Here is a 24,891-nt window from a genome sequence, read left to right on the forward strand (position 1 = left end):
TGTTCTTCTTTCTTCAGTCGAAAAGAAATTAAGGTTTTTGATGAAATGGTGGACTTCAATGGACCCCAAATGGTTGAAGGTCAAAATTACAGTTTCAATGCAGCTTCAAAGTGTTCTACGTGATCCCAGATGATGAATACGGGTCTTATCTAGGGAAACCATCACTCATTTTTTAAAAAAAATAAATAAATAAATAATTTACGTTTTAACCATAAATGCTCATCTTGAACTAGCTCTCTTCTTCTCTATTTGAATTCCAGCAGTGTAGACGCTGCTAAGTGTATTACTGCCCTCCACAGGTCAAAGTTTGAACTAAATTGGTCATATTCAATATGTTAGTGCAAGTATATAACAATTAGTTCAAACTTTGACCTGTGGAGGGCAGTAATACACTTAGCAGTGTCTACACTGCTGGAATTCAAATAGAGAAGAAGAGGAGAGCTAGATCAAGATGAGCATTTATGGTTAAAATGTATATAATTTTTTTTTTTTTTTAGAAAATGAGCGATGGTTTCCCTAGATAAGACCCTTATTCCTTGTCTGGGATCGCGTAGAACGCTTTGAAGCTGCACTGAAACTGTAATTTTGACCTTCAACCGTTTGGGGTCCATTGAAGTCCACTATATGGCGAAAAATCCTGGAATGTTTTCATCAAAAACCTCAATTTCTTTTTGACTGAAGAAAGAAAGAATTGAACATCTTGGATGACATGGGGGTGAGTAAATTATCAGGAAAATTGTATTTGAAAGTGGACTAATCCTTTAAGCAGCACAACTGTTTTCAACATTAATAAGAAATGTTTTAGAGCACCAAATCAGCATATTAGAATTGAAGTTTAAAAAGAGTCTCTCTCTCTTTCTCACAAATGCGCACAGTTAAAGAGGTGCCCCATCATGGAAAAGTATCCTGCCTCACAATGATCTCTGACCTCCTTTTTGACCTTCCATCCCTTGACTTTAACCTCCATTACTGAGGAATTCTCTTGACGAGCCCTAAAGCCCACACTCTAACCACACCAAGAAAAGTGTGATCACAGGACCTCTTTTCACTTGCTTGTTTGGGAAAAGCAGGGGTGGTCCTTAGACATCCGGACAGAATTCATTTACAACCCCTGCCCCTTGCCGTGCCTCCAAATGAAGCCCCCTTCTTAACCAAGTAGAAAAATCCTCTTCTTAACAATGGCCTTGAATCTTAAAGTGGACCTAAAGCCTGATGAGAAGAGCCTATGGTCAAGGTTAAGGCCATTACTAGTCCTACAAAAAAAATTCTAGAACAGCATATTATACAATTGACTTGCATGCCATCTTGGCAGATTTCTTACGCTGTGCTTAACATTATCATCACAGGGGTTGAAAGAAAATATTAGCAGTGAATTGCAGAATGGCGAACACTCAAAGCTGTGAAGAAATGAGAGGCAGTATGAAGATTGGAGTGTGAATGACAGCTGTTTTTCTTTCCTACTTCAGGCCGCCATTTATCATCAGCACGCCATCCAACTCACTGCTAGAACGACAGACCTGTTAAAAGGCTGAGAAGAAAGGGGGGGGGGCAGAGTAAGAGAGACTTGAAAACAGGGCAAGAATATGAAAGACTGCAAAAGAACAGAAACAGGAATGTGGCAACACTCTGAGGTAAGAGTCATGAAAGGGATATAAACCATGAGAGAAATGGAAAGAGAAAGAAACAGAAGAGTGACAGACAGACATGAATGATACATGTGAGGAAGGCTGCCACACCGACACACAGCAGTTTCTGCTTATTGGACAGCTGCTTCTGCTCTCCCCTCTGCCAGTTTTAAGAGTGTGTGAATTTCAGATGTACCCATTTGATTTTCTGGCCGCGAGCCATCCCTCCACTCACCTCTCAACCCATTCAAGCCGTGCCAACAAAAAGAGAGAAGTTCACGTCTACTTTGCAAGAGTAGGGGCTGGATTAGATTATGATGCTAACAGGCAAATGCATGTGGAACAGAGGAATCTAAAAACGGGACTCATTGCCTTTTAGCTTTAGTTTTTTAGTTTGCTGGAAAGCTGCCCGGATTCCTTGAATACGTGGGAATAAATATGTTGACGTGCACAAAGAAAGCAACACATCCCTAAATTATTATGATCTGCAAAGATTGTATCAAAGATTGCCTCTAAAGACTGTATGAAACTGAAATGCCTTTCAAATAGGTTAAAACGCTGAGAAAAAAACAAATCAAAACTGTACCTTTAGGTGAACAACAGCTTGTCACTGAGGCAGTACTCTTATAAAGGGAAACTTTGTAACTTCAGCCTTTTAAGGGTAATTAAAGGGATAGTTCACCCAAAAATGAAAATTGTGTCATCATTTACTCACCCTCAAGTTGTTCCAAACCTGGAAAAAATTCTTCTGCTGAACACAAAGGAAGATATTTGGAAGAATGTTTGTAACCAAGCAGATCTCGCCCCCCATTGACTACCATAGAAAGGGAAAAAAAAAGAATATGGTAGTCAATGGGGGCGAGATCTGCTTTGTTACAAACATTCTTCCAAATATCTTCCTATTAGAACAAAGAAATGTATACAGGTTTGGAACAACTTAAGGGGGAGTAAATGATGCCACAATTTTCATTTTTGGGTGAACTATCCCTTTAAATAAGGCAAAAAGTTGTCCCCATAAAGACACTGCCCCAGTGACAATCTGTTGTTTCCCTATTTTTGTACTTTTTTCCCTGAGGGTGAAATGACAGAAGTTGGGTTTCCATTCATGTATTGTTATGCAAATTTTGGATATTGCATGAGAAATGTTGGATGGAAACACCAAGACGCAAATATACCATAATTTCCAAAATGTGCCTAAAAAACATATTCGCTCATCACAAAGCGAATATTCTTTGCATGTGCAACAAATAAAGAGAATGTGAAAAGTTATTTAATTTATTCTATTTTTGTTGACAGTCTTCTCCCATTATGTGGTCTGTGAAATCTGTGCTCAAACATCAAAAGCACGTCCCATAGAATTACTATCTTACTTGAGGTTTTTAAAATGGCCAATACTGATAGAAAACCCTCAAACCCTCAAGCGAAAGAAAACACTTGAGCTCCCCTCGAGATTTAAGCGAAATACATCTGCTACAAGATTGCAAAATGATGGTCTATTTCCATGATCCCTTTTCGTGTGTCATACAAATAACTGCTAAAACACTTTCTCCAAAGAAGGTGAGAAGAGCAAGGTGTTGAATTTCCTGAGGTTCATCTCTAGTAAATTGCACTCTGAGGCATAATGGCAGATGCTACAGGGTCCCTGGACAGATCTCATTCTATATTGACTCTAATTTTAGCCCCGCTCTTATTCAATCACTCACTCTTCTATAGCTCACCTTTCCTGCATACAAGTGTTTTTGCTCATCTCGTGACACAGTAACGTTAAAACTAAGGTTGATCTCGCACTAGGGACATGATCACCATGGAACATAACTATACTACCATTATAATTATTATTTTCTATCTCTTTCTCTCTCTCTCACACACACACACACACACACACACACACACACACACACACACACACACACTTGTGATGTCACAAATGGTGTGGGATGGGTTTTATTCATGTGTCTGTCATGTTGTTGGAATCCCTCACGATAAGTATGAGCTATACTTGGCCAAAACCACAAAAAATGTGAAACAAGTGCTGATTTAATAATATTCATCAGTGCCTCACATATAGTATATCAGACAATCAAACCACACCACACAAAAAAAACAAATACTGTAGATTTAAGTGTCCTCTAATTTGGCCCTGTGAATTACCCACCATCCTTCTCTCTCTCTTTCTCTCTTAATTAGGACTCACTTCCTCTTAAGCACTTTCCCTCTTTCTCCCTTCTTCTCCATGCCCCATTGTGAGGCAGTCCTGACCTGAAAGCATGTGTCATTGAGCTCCATGTCAGTGGGGTGCGGTTGGGCTTCTGAACAGGAGAGAGGGGGCTTGTGGGATTGCTGGGTTGAGTGGGAGGAGCTTAGCTGCTGGACAAAGGAGAGAGGTAGGACATGGATTGCTGAGTGATGGAGAGGAAAGCCAGTGGAGAGGGAGAAAGTGGAACGGGTGAAATCCAGAGAAAGAGCGGGGCCCCTCCCCCCCATTACCCCGCACGAAGGCCCTATAACCGCCTCTGCTTTGATGGTTATGTGTCAACACAACCTCCCCTCCGGTTTGACCAACAAAGCAGCTCTCATACAACACCCAAGATTAGTTGTTGACACAACGACGGCCAGCAAAAATGTCAAATCAGATTGGAAATGTCTGAAGGGAAGCTCATAATAATGATTTTTATTGGAGCTTCCTGCTTCTCGTTCATTCTCCCATGCTCTTTACAATCTGCCTCTTTATTGCTCTCACATTCATCTGTCGGGGTGACCGTACCCTGGGCGCTTTTATCCTGTGTTAAATCATAAAGTGAGCTGAACTGTAGAAAGCTGTATATATGTGAATATGTAGCGATCCGTTTGTGTTTATTTGCATTTCCCTCTTCAGTCGTTCTCGGCCTCATCTCTTCTTTCAGTTTAGCCTTTCCATCTTAATTCAAGCAAATCCCCTCCTGAGTTGACAGAGTCAATTACAGCGCAAGAAGGCTGAATGAGAGGGTGAGAAAGAATAAATTAATACTTAAAGCTTAAACTCTTTAACAATTGACGCTAAAGAAAAGAACAAAAGCGCATGCGTTCCGATTGATCCAGGAGAGCTGTTTGGTAATGGGCGGTGGCTTTTATGATCAGTTGCTTGGTGACAGGCTCAAGAGGAGGGCAGGAAACAGGAATAAACTGTGCGTCACAATCCACTGTACCGTTTCCACGATTCATTCAAACTATGAAAAGCTTCCTGAGGCCCAGCTAATGAGGATCCACAAGCGAAAAGGAGAAAGAAAGAACGAGAAAAGGGAGGAGATGGAGAAAAAGAGGCAACGAAGCCATCAAAGATGAAACATTTACAAAAATAAGTGTTTCCTGAAAGGGCCGTGTGATTGAGAGCGGCGGCGGGAGCTCAGCACCCGACTGTGTGCTCACAGAAATGGTCGACAAGCAAAAAGGGGAAGCGTAATTTATGGAAAGAGTGGCCGTTTTGGGGGCGGAAGGGGGGTTGTAAAGAACCTTGCTAATCACACCCTCTTTTGCGATGGCAGAGTTCTCTCTTCACGCCAGTGGGCCAAAATTACCCCAAAGTGCAAATTGAGCCGGTGTCTCGAAAAATGTGCACAAAACCAGAAAAGACACAAAAACATAGGGGCAAAAAAAAAAAAAAAGTCCTTTGATCAGTTTGAGGACTAAGGAGCAGATCTATGTCACCTCACTTAGCAGGAGAAAGGGCTCTCCTAACAGCCTGTGCAACACTGGTGGCGTCTAAAAGGATGAAAGAGTGCTGTAATGGGTGGAAAGCCTCTTGTATGCTAAAGCAGCCCGACTGGTGGTTGGGCATTACACATCTCCCTCTTTTTATTAGACTCAATGTGCTGGCTATACAAACAGCCTGCCTGCGGTGTCACAAAGCTCCTTGGCAGCAAAGAACCAGGTACATTTATCCCATTCCTACTGTAAATGTCTCATTGAGAGATGGGAAGTTAATATACTGCTTCATTTAAAACGACTTTAGTTTTCTTAATATACATTGCACAGAGCCACATCAAATCTCTTACTCTCCATCCCGTTATCACGTTTCTCTTTCCTAGGTGTCTCTAATAATTTGCTATCTTCAACAGGGAAATAATTTTGTGCCTATACCACACCACGATTACGTACAGCGTTTCCTGCGCCACTATTCAATCTGCAGCGCAACAGCGAAAGATATCATATTTCAACCAAGCATGCAGTCTGAATTGAATGTGGTGAGATAAAAAGACAGTGTACTGTGAATAAAAAAATGCCAAGACATGCTGTTCTATAGCATAGTCTTCACTGCCAGAGCTCAATAACAAACAAAGCGGAATAAATTACTCTTATGGGCCGTATTTTATGAATCGCACAAAAGACGCACAAGTTATTGATTTGAACCAATCTGATGAAGTCTTAGCTGAATGAACTCACTGAATCTGTCAGAGCACCTACTGCAAAAAAATGAGTCTGTAGTAGAGCTGCACGATTCTGGATAAATTAAGAATCACCATTTTTTTGTTCCAAATAGAGATCACAATTCTCTCACGATTCTAAACAGACTACTTAATAAAACAACATGTAATTTACTAGAGGTTCTGACAAAATGTTAATTGCTGCAGTCTATTTAAAAATGTTTAATTAATTTAAAGGGGTCATATCATGAAAAATCAGACTTTTCCCATGTTCCCATGTCCAAGTGCTATTTGTGAAAAAAGGCAAATGTGAAAAAGGACAACCCAGTAACTTTGTTTTGGTAAGCCTTTTTCTACAAGCATGTGAAAAATCGAGCTGTTCTGATTTGACTCCCTTGTGACGTAGGAAGGGGATCTTATTATAATATTACCACCCCCTGAATCTGTAAGTTTCCACCCGCGGATCTGCCATTGTTTTCACAAGTGACAAGTAACACTGGTCCTGGAGTGCAGCAGCAGCAGCTGTCCCGCAGTTTAGCTACAACCCTGATCAAACACATTTAAATGTCTTCAGGATTACTATAGCTACGTGAAGGAAGGTGAGTTGGGCCGGAGCAAAACTCTGCAGGACAGCAGCACTCAAGAAAGACCGTCCCTGAACTTGTGATATGTCTCAGCTATGTAAACATTATCACTGATCTCTTAATGGCTATAATAGCAAACATATGGGTTTCCATAAACTCCTGGAATCTGAGCCACTTAGGACGCAGTGGTGTAACGTTAATTTTATTAATGTGTCCAAATAAATTCATATAACAGTATGTGCAAGTCATTAACACTAGAATGCTTCACACGATCGTCAATAAAACACAGGATTTGCACAGAAATTGATTTCCAATGATGGATCGATACCAACTGTTCATGATCCAATTTCATATATATTTATTTTGTGATGTTTGCAAATTGTCTCCCTGAATGTTTCGTTAGCACGTTGCTAATGTACTGTTAAATGTGGCTAAAGTTACCATTGCTTCTTACTATATTCATGGAGACCAGAGCCATTTCGTTATTTTCATTTTTAACCCGAAAACGTGTGTATTCTGTATAATTCATAAACGCATATTAATTCTTATTGAATCTCTCTAACAGTGTGTAGCTTTAGCCACGTCAGCCGTGCATCACGCTATCAAACTCATTCAGAATCGAATTTTAGCAAACATCCACAAAATATATGCCATACCAATGTTTAATGCTGCATCAAGGACAGTTTGTAATGATCCATTTTGCGAGTTATATTTGCTGTTAGCTTCTGCATTATGTACAGTACAGTCCAAAAGTTTGGAACCACTAAGATTTTTAATGTTTTTAAAAGAAGTTTCGTCTGCTCACCAAGGCTACATTTATTTAATTAAAAATACAGTAAAAAACAGTAATATTGTGAAATATTATTACAATTTAAAATAACTGTTTTCTATTTGAATATATTTCACAAAGTAATTTATTCCTGTGATGCAAAGCTGAATTTTCAGCATCATTACTCCAGTCTTCAGTGTCACATGATCCTTCAGAAATCATTCTAATATGCTGATCTGCTGCTCAAGAAACATTTAATGTGTACAATTGTACAAAATATTTGTGTACAATATTTTTTTTCAGGATTATTTGATGAATAGAAAGTTCAAAAGAACAGTGTTTATCTGAAATCTAATCTTTTGTAACATTATAAATGTCTTTACTGCCACTTTTGATTGATTTAATGCATCCTTGCTGAATAAAAGTATTCATTTCTTTAATTTCTTTTCAAAAAAAATAAAAATAAAAATTCTTACTGACCCCAAACTTTTGAACGGTAGTGTATAATGCTACAGAAGCTTTGTATTTCAGATAAATGCTGTTCCTTTGAACTTTCTATTCATCAAGGAATCCTGAAAAAAAAAGTACACAACTGTTTTCAACATTGAAAATAATCATAAATGTTTATTGAGCAGCAAATCAGCATATTAGAATGATTTCTGAAGGATCATGTGACACTGAGGACTGGAGTAACGATGCTGAAAATTCAGCTTTGCATCACAGGAATAAATTACTTTGTCAAATATATTTAAATAGTACACAGTTATTTTAAATTGTAATAATATTTCACAATATTACTGTTTTTTTACTGTATTTTTAATTAAATAAATGTAGCCTTGGTGAGCAGACGAAACTTCTTTTAAAAACATTAAAAATCTTAGTGGTTCCAAACTTTTGGACTGTACTGTATGCCTCAGTGTATTGGAATGACGGGGGCGGGGAGCACAAGCTCATTTGCATTTAAAGCAACCCACCCACAAAAACAGCTTGATTTTGCTCACACCCAAATCACACCCAAATCAAAAGGGGCATAATAGGTCACCTTTAAATGAATTATTTAATTTTTTAAAAATCGGTTTGAATAAATGATTCACTCATAAATACTTCACGTTTCATTACTGAATGAATCAGCGCTGAACAAATCTCTTGAACAAATGCATTTTTTAACAGTCACTCATCGCCAAAAAGTGGTGTAACAATATAATCTATACAATCATTATTTAAAGCTTACTTTTAAAAGGTCATTTGCTCTACTTCAATCACTAAAGTAGACATCAGTGTTTATATCTGAACTATAAACTTTTATCCCAGTACTGTTGTGATCATTTGAATTATTGTAACACAGAAATAACTGTACTGTGTGGTTGAAAAACTGTATATGAAACTGTTTCATACAGTATCTATACATGACAACTCCTCTTCCTGAGTCAGCGGCAGTGTCAAAGGTTTAACAGACACAGGCGAATCGTTGTCATTTAGGAATGAGATTGCATGGGTGTTTGACTCAAGATCACGTTCTTGCGATTAATCGTGCAGCTCTAGTCTGTAGGAAACATTGGCTTTCTTTACACAGACCTATCACAGCACATTCAGCTCATCATAGAAGTGATGTATTGGAAGCAACTGTACTATCTTCTGACGTACATTTGAGTGAAATGGATTATTGAAGAAAAAAAAGTAGGGCAGGGACTTGATTCACTCCAATGGTTACTGATTGGATGGATGCCGATCAGCTAAATGTGAACTTACAGTCGCTTGCAAGAAAGGGGCGGAGTTTATGCAGAATAAATGATTGAAGAAATCCGGAAGCCTGAAGTCACCACAAGTCTGTCATTGACTGGAAGATCTAATTATGATAAAAGTTATTAAGTAAAAATTACAAGTGTTAAAAAAAAAATGTAAATATGAAACTTTGGCATGGATGAATTGTTCACCCTTAGATGCATTTAGAAAATAAAATGAATTTCCATTTCATGTCTACTTTAAATGAATTTACTCACCATCATGTCATTTCAAACCTGTACAACTTCCTTTCTTTTTTTCTGTACATAAAAGGAAATAATAAATTAGTCTGGCATGACATGAGGGTAAGAAAATGACACATTTGTCATTTTTTGAGTGAACCACAGGCCAGTTGCATAAACCTAGCCACTGTTACTGTGTCTAAACAACTAGTCTGACCAACAAGCAGTTAGTTAGGGGTATAATCAGTCTTACTTTTCGATTTCAAATTAGACCAATCTACCTTTTTATGTAACTGACTTTTAAAAGTTATGACGAATAAAATTAGATGACTAACTTGTAAGACTAGTCCAAAGAGTTTACGCAACCTGCCACAGTGTGCGCCTTACAGCTATAAAATGCAATCCAACAAGCAAACGCACATGTGATGAAGATATCTTAAGTCTCATCAGGAAACAAAATTTCCCTACTGTATGTTTACTAGTACCTCACACAGACAGAGCAAGATAAAAAGAGATGGTGAACAACATAAAACAAAATGCCAGAATGAAGAAAGACCCAACTTAGGGTGTACTCACACTAGGCACGGTTGCCTTGAACCGAGCCCGAGCACGATTGTCCCCCCTCCCCTCTCCCCCGCTGGCCTGCACTCACACTGCTCTTAACGTTCTGTACCGGAGCACGCATACGTCATATACAATGCAACTTTTTGAATGTAAGAAAACAGGAAGAAATGCACTTTCGCTAAGATAGTGCCTAATATATTTATCATTTATGCCGCACATCGATTTTCACTTGCACGTATCAAGAGGCAGCTGACGTTAATGGAGGAATTTGCAGCTTTACTCACAAACTACAATTCCTGTTCATCAATAAAGGTGAGAAGCAGACCCGTAATAACCCAAATACACTCAAATTAATTTCAGGAATTGATAAGTGTACTATCAGAGTAGTAATAAAGATGTTGGACGTCGTAATGATGACAGTAGCACACACAAAAGTAGCAGCTGTTCCGTGCTCAGGCATGATTAGCGCTCATACTGCATGCGAACCGCGCTCGAGCCCAACTGAACCGCGCACTGGCCCACGTCTTCCAAGCGGGCCAGGGACGTCTAAACGAACCACGCCCAGGCACGGAACAGAGCGATCACACTCGTCAAACGAACCGGGCTTTGGAGGTCAAACGCGCTCGGGCACGGTTCAGAGCGAATACTACTATGGATTTTGCCTCATGTCATTATACAAAACCCAAGGCAGTCTGTAAAAAACCCATGTAATCTCTTGAAGATCAAACTCCATCTCCAGCAGGACATCTGTAAGAACTATTAGCGTCTCATTGATTGTAGCTGAAGGCCTGAGGGAAGCCTGCTCATGCACATGTACCAATGTAAAATGAGAAGAACGTCATTTCAGCTGTGTGAGAGTTGCCCTGTGGATAGGAGAGTTGGCCATTAAGCCTGTTCTTCCTTTATCCTGTACGCTTCTAAAGATTCATGGATACAGAGGCCATGCCCTGAGCGCTGGCACTCTGATACTCTAGACACTCATCATTCCTTTTGAAACCAAGCACACATACTCTCTCTTATACATGACTTAAATATTTGTCACAGGTCAGACAATAAAAGGAAAATGTGCAAAGAGTCAAACAGTGGACACATGCTTCATTTAGATGGAGCCCACTATCACTGCTCAAGTTCTCAGTGCAGGGATCAAAAGGTCACTGAGTATCAGTCGTGATCCTACAGCTCTGATCAATGTGAACCAAAGCTGGGGTCATTCATTATAGACAAGCTGACAAACAGGAAGTGTACACCCATTATTACTTGAGGATGTGCTAAGAGCATAGGTTGTTAATGGTGTTTGAACATGAAAGGAAAGAATAGTTGGACTTGAGTGCTGTTATATAGCATATACTTACCCAGCTTTTCAGAAATACTGTCTCAGGATGTGTGAATGAACCATGTTTTTACCATGATTTTGTTTTTGTTTTGTTTTTTTGGGCATGACACAATAACATTTGCCATGTACCCAGATATTACTATGTGTTTGGCCATGTACCATGATAAAATCTTCAAAGCACCCTGGAGTTCTACAATCTGTGTATAATTTGTACACTAAAAGTTAGAGACAATATGTAGCAAGAAACTTTAAAGTCAGAATGAGATGAAAATTCATCCTATCTACAGTATTTTCTAAATGCATGTTATGATCTTATTGTGAACAATTCGTCCAATCATGTTTCATTGCTTTGACCTCATAATTTTTAATGATCTTCCAGTGAAACGACAGACTTCTCTCTGGGAACGTATGATGGACTTCTATCATTTATCTCAAGCACTGTTCTTTTTTTACATCAACTGCAAGCTCACATTCAGATCTGCCTTCATCCAATCAACAACCAATGCAGTCATCAACAACCAACAATTTTTTAATAATCCATTTCACTCAGATGTACTGTACGTCACAATACGCAAGAAAAAAAATCAATCACTACTTCCTTTACATTGCGACATGCATTTCTCAAGCATTAAAGTTGTTACGTAACATTTGGGATCATTAATATGTACGCCCCCAATATTTGCATATGCCAGCACATGTTCAAGCATTAGACAAGGGCAGGACGTCTGGATGTGCACAGCTGAATCATCAGACTAGGTAAGCAAGCAAGGACAACAGCGAAAAATGGCAGATGGAGCAATAATAACTGACATGATCCATGATATCATGATATTTTTAGTGATATTTGTAAATTGTCTTTATAAATGTTTCGTTAGCATGTTGCTAATGTACTGTTAAATGTGGTTAAAGTTACCATCGTTTCTTACTGTATTCACAGAGACAAGAGCCGTCGTTATTTTCATTTTTTAAACACTTGCAGTCTGTATAATTCATAAACACATCTTCATTCTTTATAAATCTCTCCAACAGTGTGTAATGTTAGCTTTAGCCACGGAGCACTATCAAACTCATTCAGAATCAAATGTAAACATCCAAATAAATACTGTACTTGTGCGATTAGACATGCTGCATGACGAACACTTTGTAAAGATCCATTTTGAGGGTTATATTAGCTGTGTGAACTTTGTTTATGCTGTTTAAGGCAGTCGCAAGATCCGTGGGCGGGGAGCGTGAGCATTTAAAGGGGCTGCAGCCTAAATCGGCTCATATTTAATGATGCCCCAAAATAGGCAGTTAAAAAAAATATAATAAAAAAAAATTCTATGGGGTATTTTGAGCTGAAACTTCACAGAAACATTCAGGGGACACCTTAGACTTATATTACATCTTTTAAAAAGACGTTCTTCGGCACCTTTAACTTTCTGTGGCGCTAGTGCAATTATCAAAATAAAGACTATTTGGAAATAAATGTAAAAAAAAAGAAAAAAAGACAAAAGGTTGGGCCAATGTTTGTTGCTGTATTTTTGACACAATGGGTCACTAATATAAAAAGAAATTCCAATTGATGCCGCTAGTTCGCATAAATTAGTACACACTTCACCTTCAACTTTAAGAGATTATTAAGAAACTCCTCCTAAATCCTGTTGTTGTCCATGTGCTCTATTATGTAAACATTTTTTTTTTTTTTTTTTTTTCAAAATATCTCCATTTCCTTCACAGGTATCACCTTTACTCAAAGAGAAAGTCAACACTGAGCTTCATCCTGAGAGATTTTATCAGCTGTTATTTAAGGTAATTTCTTTCTAAATGTGCCATTTATTCCCTTTAAATTTAATCCAACTCTTTTAAATCTATTAAAGCACTTTCTTATTCAATATTTAAAGGGTTAGTTTAACCAAAAATGAAAATTCAGTCATTAATTACTCCCCCTCATGTCGTTCCACACCCGTAAGACCTTCGTTCATCTTTGGAACACAAATTAAGATATTTTTGATCAAATCCGATGGCTCATTGAGGCCTGCGTTGCCAGCAAGATCATTTCCTTTTTCAATGCCCAGAAAGGTACTAAAAACATATTTAAAACAGTTCATGTGACTGTACAGTGGTTCAACCTTAATATTATAAAGCCACGAGAATACTTTTTGTGCAAAACAAAATAACTTTATTAAATAATAGCCGATTTCAAAACACTGCTTCATGAAGCTTTGAAGCTTTACGAAACTTTTGTTTCGAATCAGTGGTTCGGAGCACCAAAATCACATGTTTTCAGTAAACAAGGCTTCGTTACGTCATAAGTGTTTCGAAATTTCAATAGTTCACGTGACTTTGGCAGTTTGATACGCGCCGAACCACTGATTCGAAACAAAAGACTCGTAAAGCTTCAAAGCTTCATGAAGCAGTGTTTTGAAATCGCCCATCACTAGATATTTGTTAGATATATTTACTAGATATATTGTTGAATAAAGTCATTATTTTGTTTTTTTGGCGCACAAAAAGTATTCTCGTCGCTTTATAACATTAAGGTTGAACCACTGTACTCACATGAACTGTTTAAAATATGTCTTTAGTAGCTTTCTGATTGAAAGCTACTTTGAAAAAGGAAATGATGGCAATGCAGGCCTCACTGAGCCATCGGATTTCATCAAAAATATCTTAGCTTGTGTTCTGAAGATGAACAAAGGTATTACGGGTGTGGAACGACATGAGGGGGAGTAATTAATGATTGAATTTTACTTTTTGGGTGAACTAACCCTTTAAATCCCACTATGTGCTCATTTTGTATGTACCCAGATCTGATGGTACAGTATATAGATGGTACCTATAGCTAATGCATTACATTAATCATTGTCTACCCAGCTTTGCTTGCCAATCATTTAGTCCAACAATAGATCTTCATCTCCTATGCTATTAGATTTGCATCCCACTCTATCTCGCAGCTATTGTTCACCCATAATTTATGCAGAAAGCACACATATTCCTCTCTGGCCCTGATGAGAATTCACAAAAAGGCTCTAAAAAGTAACTATGCACTGACCTTTACCAATCAGAACCCCAGAGAGTGTGGGTTTAAAGGTTCACCAGTCCAGCGAGCCGAGATGACTGTTCCCTGTGGCGTGGCAGAGGCGGCGTAACTTCAGAGGCCAGCCACTAACCACTGGCCCACTGGGAGCGGAGCCAGAGTATGTACCACAACACAGCAGTGCACCGTCTACACACAGTGTGTCAGTCTCACTTCACTGTGTGCGTGTGCATGCACAAGTCAACGATCTTCACATCACACACACCTCACTGCAAGGCCAACAAATGGACTGCTGTGTTCAGATTTGGCACAGCATGGGCTGCCCATGTGTGTGTGTGTGCGCATGTGTGACAAGACCGCAGGCGGAGATGTCCTTCTGTGTCACGCAATACGGCCGCAGAGCTAAATGTCTGAGACACTGTTTTGCTTTACGGAGACAGAATCAATTGCAAACGTATGATGCGGTTGATAAAAAGATGTTAATGAGGCATGTCATCACTGACCACACTGCATTAAACACAGAGCTCAATATCTCTGCAAACTGTCCATTCAGACCATATACATGACAGATTCATGTGTATTCTTTATGTACACAAGCTGGCAATAAAAGCAGAATCAAGATCAATAAACAGAACACACGCTTATTAATATTTCTAATTTCTAAAGTGCAATTTTAAATAACATTTTAAAATATTTATATATATTTATGTAAAATATGACCTGGGAGAAAAGCAGAGGATATTTACCTAAGCAAAAGAGTCATTACTACTTTGTGTTATCATAAAATATTTACTTACTTATTTATTTTATGTAAAAGGTATACATATTATTAGTGCTGTCAATTGATAAAAAAAACCTAATTAATCACATTTTTTGTAATTAATCATGATTAAATCGCACCTAACATTAAAGTTAATATATTTTTATATTGTAACAATTTCACATTTAATCTCCAAATTAATGTAGAAACAACATAAAACAGTATATTTAAATATTTGATCTAGGAAATCCAGAACTAAAGCAGTTATCAAACACTTCACAGTCTTCACTGCATAATTTAGATTAAAATATATGAATTTTTATTAAAGCTACAAAGGTTATTCAATTAAGAGCAGTGAGTGATTTTCTTTTTCTTTTGTTCTTTGATTAACATTAATGGCAGACTGTAGGAGGTTTATGAGGATGCTGTCTCTTCAAAGGATTAGTTCACTTCAGAATTCAAATTTCCTGATAATTTACTCACCCCCATGTCATCCAAGATGTTTATGTCTTTCTTCAGTCGAAAAGAAATTAAGGTTTTTGAGGAAAACACATATATATATATGCGGTAGGGCGAAAACCTTCATCTCATTTTCTCCTCCAACTTCAAAATCCTTAGATATCATTGATTTACCTTTTTTTGTAAAGGCCGTTTGACTTAGTCTTTGCCCGATTGCTTTGTAAACACTTGCTCGGTACTTCCACCTACGTCAAGCGTGACCTTTCAAACATGATTACGTAAAGAGTGGCGCATCGCAGGATAGTGCAAGACATTTGTGGTTAAAAAGTATACAATTTTTAGTTTTTTTTTTGAACATGACAAATCGTTTTGCTAGATAAGACCCTTATTCCTCAGCTGGGATCGTGTAGAGCCTTTTGAAGCTGCACTGAAACTGCAATTTGGACCTTCAAACCATTGGTAACTGTTGAAGTCCATTATATGGAGACAAATCCTTATTTTCTTTTTGACTGGATGACATGGGGCTAAGTAAATTATAAGGAAGTTTTAATTCAGAAGTGAACTAGTCCTTTAAGACCTGCTGCACACGAAGCGGATCTGCATCCTATTTTCTAACAACACTTTGTGCTCAATTAAGAGTTTATTGAACTCATTTAAAGCAGAACTCAGTAAGATTTGCGAAGCTCCCCCTACAGTTTCCTTCAATTAATCACACTGTCGTAAATACTCCAAGCGCAGCTCTGGACTACAACGACTACAACGCTCACCAGCGCAGTAGTTTTGCAAATACAGTACAAGAAATCTCGATGGAGTTAGGTAATTTTCGAAATTGTCTTATAAAGTCATAATATATACATTGTTTTTTAAATTACCGTAAAGCATTTTGTCACTCTCGCGTAAACATGAACATGATGCGAGATTGTTGCAGCTCAACTTGCTAGTGCTGTATTCTGGCGTAGACGTGCCAGAGGGGGTTAGTGCTCGCCTCAAACACACCACTACAAGTCAATTAACCATCGTAAGGACTTAGAAAACTATCTAAGAAGGTAAAAAAGTTACTTAGTTCTGTTTTAAGTGCTTATGAGAATACTCGACAAACTGCCATTTTACATAATTTTGTGTTTCTCTTCATTTTACCGTGTTCTCTTGTGTCTTGTCGTGCTTGAATGGTTCAAAAGCATTTGCATGAATAAGAGCTTGGTCATATAATGTAACGCTAGCTAAAGGATGACAGAAAAAAGGAATGCTGCGTTAATTGTGTTAAATATTTTTAACGCGTTAAACTGCAAATAATAATTGCAGGTGTTAACGTGCTATTTTTGACAGCACTACATATTATATATTTATATTTAAATAAATAAATAAAAATAAACACGTCTGATAAAATAAAGATGCCTCTTTAGCTTAGGGAACTATTCAAACATTTTTTGCTTTTTTCCAAAGTTAATCTTTGAGCGTAAGGTAACAGGTTACTGTAAGTAATCATTGTGTGAAGATGAAGAGAAAGGACCTGATTGCTAAGAGCTTATTCCTTCTGAAGCACCATAAAATAACAGCAAGAGATCCTGAATTCCTCACATCATCACAAAAACACACTTTCACATTAGCACTGCAGTGTGCTTTCAAATTAACACTTGCCTGACATCCATTTAATGACCAACTCTGCTCTCCCCTCGGCTACTATTTACAGCTATGCCAACACAACTACCTCCTGCTAACCGCTAAAGAGAACATAAAGAACCCTCCATAAGGCCCTTCTGTTTTCTTTCTTCTTTTGCCCTTTATATTTACCCAGCATCTGTATGAAAAGATCAAACACATTTTGGACGACATGAGAGCGGACAAATGATAATAAGTCATCTTTAGTTGCCACAAACACATGCTGAGTTTATGAAAATCCAATCATAAGCACAATACAGTAACAACGTTTCAGCACTGGACGGGAACAAGGCCCGATTCATACGGGGCCACGGTGGGTATGGGCGGCTAGAAAAGCAAATTTATCCTTGGTGCCTGTGACCAGCAAGTGGGCGAACAACAGCACTCCAGATTATTGTGACATCGACAAAAGCAGAGGGAAAAGAGCACAGCATGGCCGGGTTTAATAGTTAAGTTCAATACAAGAGGCTGAGATTTAGTAATATAAATCACAACACAAGCACGACCGGGAGCGCCACAGCAGCGCACAAAAGGCAGACTGGATCCTACAAGCCAATTTATCTTCAAAAATAGAAGGAGCCCATTGTCCATATATCAAATGGCCTGTCCCAGCCCCCTGTGTCCCTCATGTTCAGTTCATCCAAAGTTAATGTAGCCTGAGTCTACACCACGCCGTGCTCTAACACAGTGCACTCTGTGAAAGACTCTGCAAATGAGCTGGCAGTGGCTTCTATCAAACTCACTTTAGCTTCTCGGGACAATCTAACAGCACCAATATCTGCTGACAGTGGTGTATCTAGACATTTTTCACAGTGGCCCATTTGGGGGCGGAGACACTTTCAAGAGTGCCATGAAACATAACCTGCCTTCTCTCATGATGATTATAATAACATTTATTCAGTATGTAAATGATGTTTATAAAAAAATGACTATTAAAGACAGATAATATAATATAATACATCTCTCAATTACAACACTCTGAAATGCTACTTACTAGCAGCCTGAACTCTGGCTTTGCGGCTCAAGACCAGCCCAAAGAAATTTTGGGCTATGCACTCATAGTCTCCCTCATCAGACGAGCCATCAGACTTGGTCTTCTGGAAATGACCAATCAGAAGCGAGCCATTAGCAAACATGACGTAGTTTTGGTCCTCCACAATCAGCGCTCCGTTGCGTCTCCACTGCGTGGTGATGGGTGGGATCCCCTCCACCTGACAGTGCAGCATCAGAGGTTGTTCCTGAACAGCGATGATGTCACTGGGCTCCAGGGTGAATGACAGCTCGGCCCCAGATGTCATACCTAGTAGGTACAAACACACACATACACACACACACAAATACACAGAGATTAAAACTGCACTATAGAGACAATGCAAATGAAAGGCTTTACTCAGAGAGCTTTGCTCAGAGTATTACAATTTAAAGGGGTTGTTGATTATGATATCACTTTTTTAACTTTTAGTTAGTGAGTAATGTTGCCGTTAGAGCACAAACAACATCTGCAAAGTTCAAAGCAAAGGGAAATATTTTATTTTAAAGAATTCTCTGTTTAAGGACTACAACAAGCTTCTTCCTGGGTTGGTGACATCACTAACCCTAAAATTTACACAAACCCTGCTCCCGAGAACACGCAACAAAGGGGTGAGGCCATGATAATGCATTACAGTAACACAAATGCAATAGCATGTCATAAAAGCAAGATGACAACATAAGTTATAACCGTAATTAAACTAAACTATAACTTACCTGTTCTAACTTCATGCAGCATATATTCTCTGGCTCTGTATGATCTTACAACAGTTCCCACATGAGCGATTTATAGATTATCATTACAGACTATGCTAATGAATGGCTTTAAGATATCCCACATCATCTACATAAATTAAGCAACTAACCATTCAAAAACGTCCTGTTGCATTCTTGCAATCATCATTTCTTCTTGAGTCTCTCCATCATTGTCCGACTCCAGTTTGAACATAAAAGGCTGACCAGTTTCAGTGAGTCTGCGTGAGGTAATCGACGCTAATAGAGGGTATGCATCGACGTCACTTTCCCGCCGAAAGCGCGCTCCCTCAGCTGGACTGAGTGGCAAAAGAAGCTGCTGCGTGACTGGATTTAATAGGGGAAACTGCGAAAACGCGAGTAAAACTAACGAATTACACTAAAGGTTGGAATTGAATGTGTTCCTTACAACTTGTCAAATAAACCTAATCCTTGGATATTGACATGCAGTCTGGAATCGTGTTTCCTGACATTTATATGTGCCTGATTTCGACGGCGGGGAGACACATAAAGCAAATATGCCTGTGAATATTTTATATAACTACAATATCGGTAGGTTTAAATCCACGTAATCACTTATATCAAAGTTATATCGTCATATTGTCCAGCCCTAAAACATATATAGTTTTTATAGTATAGTTTTTGTCAGTGTTGTTTATTGAAAAACACCCAATTATGCAGAATATAAGATGGGAAATATTTAATTGATGAGTTGTCAACATAATATATAACAATACAATATATACGGTATGATTTTACCTCAAAATCCAACAATTTGACAAAATGATGACTGCAAATCCATGTTTCTCTGCCTGGAGTCCACTGTTTCTGTGAATTGCAGTGATCCATTTGCTTTTTTCCCTGTTGCGTTCTGCAGTTTTTAAATATATACCTCAGGTTTTGTGTCAAAGCTATTTGTACAGTCAATCACAAAGCTCTTTCCCATTTTGGATGTGTTTTGTGTGTTTTTCGCGACATTCACGCTGAAAACCAATGCAGCCGCTCAGTCTTTTGCCACTCAGTGAGCGTGCCCGCAGTCGTAACGGTCGACGGTGACGTCACGTGCATACCCTCAATAACACGAGCTCTTGAAACTCCGCTCCATAGACTGTAAAAAAGCTCCGCTCTCATCTTGAGAGCTGCAGCTCATTTGCATTTAAAGGGACACACACAAAAACAGAGCGTTTTTGTTCACCCTCAAAAAGCGACAAATTTAACATGCTATAAAAAAAATCATCTGTGGGGTATTTTGGGCTAAAACTTCACATACACACTCTAGGGACATCAGACTTATCTTACATCTTCAAAACGTGGCATTCTATGACCGCTTTAAACCAAAGGAATTAAATGCTGAAATTAAAAACTAATTATTGGCTATATGAATAAGTAATATGGACTATACTAAAAATTCTCTAAAATATTTTAACATGCACTACCTTTCAAAAGTTTGGGGTCAGTACAATTTTTTAATATATTTTAAAGTTTCTTATGCTCACCAAGGCTGCATTTATTTGAGCTAAAATACAGTGAAATAATCAAATATTATTAAAATTTAAAATAACTGTTTTCTGTTTGAATATATTTTAAAATGCAGTTTATTCCTGTGATTGCAAAGCTGAATTTTCAGCATCTTCAGTGTCACATGATCCTTCAGAAATCATTCTAATATGCTGATTTGGTGCTCAAGTAAAGTTTCTTATTATTATCAATGCTGAAAAATGTTGTGCTGCTTAATATTTTTACAGGATTCTTTGATGAACTGAAATTTCAAAACAACAACATTTTTATGTAACAATTTAAAAATCTTTACTGTCATTTTGACCAATTTAATGCATTGTTGCTGAATAAAATTATTAATTTCTTTCGAAGAAAAAAAAAATCTTACTGAGCCAAAAAACATTTGAATGGTAATGTAAAACATTAGCATTATCTATAAAGAAAGCTGCTATTTAGGAACAGATAGAGGGGGGAGGAACATTTCTGTTAATCGTTCAAGTGGGCATAATTATCTGCTGATGTCAATCTCAAAATGGCCAAGTAAAAGTGAATTAATCTGCCTGGCAGATATCATATATCAGTAGAGAATGGGAATAAATGGCTCAGTGCCATGAATCTGCAGTGAACTTGATTGATAGTCATACTTTCTGTCTAGATCAGTAGTGCAGTGAAATTTTAAATGTCTCTTTGATTTAAACCGAATGTAATTCACTGACATACGTGTGCACGTTTGTGTGTAAAGCTAGTGTACTATTTGCGAGGGCCTGTACATTTTTTCCATCCATCCATCCATCCATCTTCCAAACCATTTTTCCTATAGAGTCATGAGGATGCTGGAGTTTATCCCAGCATCTCAGGCTATAGATAAATGCTCTGGAAAATGGCCAGTCCATCACATCATAAATTTTTTATTTAGTGTAAATATAAAACAAGAAGAAAGCGAGACCTACTGGGACTATTAATTTTCATTATTACCGTACTTCAACACTGACATCAAAATAAACACCACCACTTTATTATTACTATTTATTTTTTTGACCTTTTGAAAATAGTGAATTATTTCTGGGTTCAGCTACACTCAGACCCTTCTTGGCTGCTCAGCCACATATGTTCTGTTCTGGATGCTGATGAAATCAGTAAATTAGCTTGCACTACCAACCTTGGCAACCAGCTTATGCAGAAAGACCATGGTAGACCAAGTTCACCAGCAAAGTTTTTCTAGTTCATCAGCTAGACCAGTACCAAATCAGCACTAAGCAACATACAGTAAGATGGCAGACAGGTAGAGTATGGATAGAAATCACAGCAGAAGAGATATAGAGAACATACTGTATGGAGAGAGATAGAAAAGGAGATAGAAGAATATACTATTTAAAGAAACTTTCCTGTTGTTATCTAAAAATGAAGTTTGCATCTACAAAAAAAAAAAAAAAAAAAAAAAACACACACTTCACACACCACATTAAAGGCCTGTTCACACCAAGACCGATTATGATAACTGTATTGTCCACACCACGCACAATAACATTCTTTTTTATAAGCATGCACTGCAGTTTTGTCATCTACCGCTTTAAATGCTCGAGCTCCTTAAAGCAGGATGGATTCTGATTGGCTGTCAATGTTTTTATCATTCATCAGCTGGAAAAAAAAAAAAAAATTCTGAAAGGGATTCCAATGATATCGTTCCTCTATGCCATTTTCATAATAGTTGTGGACTCTGCTATTCTTTAAAGTGCCCCATTATGCTCTTTTAAAATATTACCTTTCATGCAGTGTGTAATAAAACTGTTTGCGAATGTAAAAGGTCTCCAAATTCTCAAAGATCAAAGTGCACGATAAATAAAGTCATTGTCTCAAAAAAAAAAAAACAATAGATTCTGAACTGCTGAAAAAGTCATCCAGTCTTGCTTCCATAACATACATACGTATCAGTGTAACAAATTTGCATAATGCCCATCTGTGGGCTATTAATTTGCTGCCCGCGAACACTGTAGCAGATTCGTGTTGTGTGCATGTCGAGAAGATGCTGTTTTCTGCTCTGCATAAGCTATTTTTTCAAAGGATGAGGATGTGACGAGTCAGTGGTTAAAATGACCAAAGTGATACAACAGCCTTTTGACGACTGCTTCTCAAATCTCTGTGAGGTCTAAATGAGATTTACAAAATGCTTATCCATTAAAGATGGGACAGTAACCACTTTATTTGGACCACTTTGCTCCTCAAAATCACAACCTGTAATTATATAATTAATTACTGATGTATTTATTTTCTACTGAGCATTTAAAATACATATTTTTGTGTTTTATATTGTGTAGGTCTCTGTCTAATCGTCTAACTCATGTTATTACTGTCTTACTGAAATACTATCACCTAAAATGACCTAAAATGCTAATGGTGAGGAATTACAGTTGCAACATCTCAATGTACGACAAACTGAGTAGCGCATCATTGAGAAACGTCCTGCTCAAATAGTCCTTGTGATGGAGGTTTGGGTCGTTACTGTATTTACAGTGTGTACAATCCTTGAGGATTTAGAAAGCCTCCGGAGCTGAAGTTCAGTTATGATAATGGGCGTTTCGTTTCCAAAACGCACTGTAAACGGTAAACCAATCACAACAGACTGGACCGTCTGACCGATTAGAGATTGAATCTTCGGACGAGTCGTTTGAGAATCTTTAAAAAAAATGTGGTGATGTGCAACGTATATTATGTGAAAATGAAAGTGTTTTTTGACCTTTTAAACCAGTTTTAGGAGAACTCTAATTAGGAACCTTTAAAATAGCATAATAGGGGCACTTTAAAATTTAGATACTTGTTGTGAAAGGGCCTTAAGTCTCACTAAATGTTCTCTTTTAATAACAATGTCCTCCAGCAGATCAGTGACACCCACACCGATGAGGGACGAATAATAAATAGCAGTCTGCCCTGACGATAAAAAGGTAGAGCTTAGCGGACTCTCTTGTGCTCTGCACTGGAGGTATCGAGTTTCAGTCACTGATCGGCTAAGCAGTAGCAGCCTTTGCCTGTGGCTCAGGAATCCATCTGAAGTTCGGGAGGCGGGGGGGCACGAGGGCACAGCTAGACACCAACTCTGGCATCATCGCTCAAATTCCAGCCCCAAAATATACTCCCTACAAGTACAGCCATGGAATGCATTGACTCGCTCGTTCCTGCAGATCACATGACAAATAAATGAAGAGGGAGAAAAAGACAAAAAAAACAGCCTCCCATTATGTTACTAAAGTGGGCTGAGGGGCTTGAGTTATCTCTTCAGGTCTTTCTTATCTCGCTGCTGTTTCTCTCCAAGTCACTCTTTTGTTCCTGCTGCATTTCTGAAGCAAGAATCAAGCTCTTCTGTCAATCTCACAGTTTTATTATCGAACACAGTTTTCTTCTCTGACTTCTAACAAGGTTTTATTGCAGCTCCAGCAGCGCGTCATTCTCAGGGTTACACACACCTCCCCAGAGCAACTGAAAACTTCTCACTGGGTTCTTCACTATATCGGTGTTCAAATCTTCCCTTCCCTTAGATGATAAAACACCAGGGATGTACAGCATAATGTTTAGATCTTTTTGAGTTTTGATGTTGATGTCGCTCATGCATAACTTACGAATGGAATTCCTCAAACTACAATAATTCATGTGTTGATATATTATCATAGAATTAATGCAGTGTGATCCGATGCCGTTGCGCTTGAATTGGCACTTCTGCTTTTAAACCTTTTTAAACTCTTGAAGCTTACATTTTTAGATAGCAACCTTACACTTAGTTCATGGACACAGACAAGTGCAAATGCTCAAATGTCTGAGGTAAGATTTTAAGAAATTTTTACTTTTATTCAGCAAGAATGCATTAAATTGATCAACAGTGACAGCAAAGACATTGAATTCTATACTGAATTTCAAATAAGTTATGCTCTTTATATTTATCAAAGAACCCTGGAAAAAATGTATCATAGTTTCCACAAAAATATTAAGCAGCAATTCAGCTTTGCCATCACAGGAATAAATTACATTTTAAAACTGTATAAATATATAGTAATAAATACAGATATAAATTACTATTATAATATTAATATATATATACACACACACACACACACACACACACACACAATTATTTTAAATTGTAATAATTTTTCACAATAAAAAAAAAATGCTGCCTTGATGAACTACGCAAGTACCACATACTAAACCTAGTGTATATACACATTTTTCATGATTTTTTTTTTTAATTAAAGAATGTTATACAACACAAAATTTAACAAATACTTTAAACTTCTACATTATCATTCTCTAAATCTTGCTGTCACCTGTCTGTTTTTCTCTATTTAGCATGGACCATGTTCATTGCTGTCTGCAGCTATATTTTTTTATTTTTTCACTAAAAGATCACACTTCCGTTAAGCATCCATGTTCAATCAAGGCATCAGCAGCAGCAGTAAGCCCATGTAGTTATTGATTAGAGATTTTTAA

General features: G+C 37.9%; 1 protein-coding gene across 3 annotated transcripts in view; it reads right to left on the minus strand.

Annotated features, from left to right (window-relative positions):
• The window catches only part of igdcc3 (immunoglobulin superfamily, DCC subclass, member 3), a 100,238-nt gene that overhangs the window by 67,815 nt on the left and 7,532 nt on the right, over positions 1 to 24,891 (minus strand). The window contains exons 1-2 of one of the 3 annotated variants that reach the window (XM_048184378.1): positions 19,032 to 19,209; positions 18,131 to 18,436 (exon numbers count right to left, since the gene is read on the minus strand). In XM_048184378.1, the coding sequence (XP_048040335.1) occupies positions 18,131 to 18,434 (304 nt within the window). In that variant the 5' untranslated portion in view covers positions 18,435 to 18,436; positions 19,032 to 19,209. Of the gene's footprint in view, positions 1 to 18,130; positions 18,437 to 18,882; positions 19,011 to 19,031; positions 19,210 to 24,891 lie in introns of those variants that run through there. The other 2 variants (XM_048184377.1, XM_048184375.1) reach the window with 2 other exon arrangements.

Source organism: Megalobrama amblycephala, linkage group LG3 (genome assembly GCF_018812025.1).
Source record: "Megalobrama amblycephala isolate DHTTF-2021 linkage group LG3, ASM1881202v1, whole genome shotgun sequence".
Taxonomy (NCBI): Eukaryota; Metazoa; Chordata; class Actinopteri; order Cypriniformes; family Xenocyprididae; genus Megalobrama; species Megalobrama amblycephala.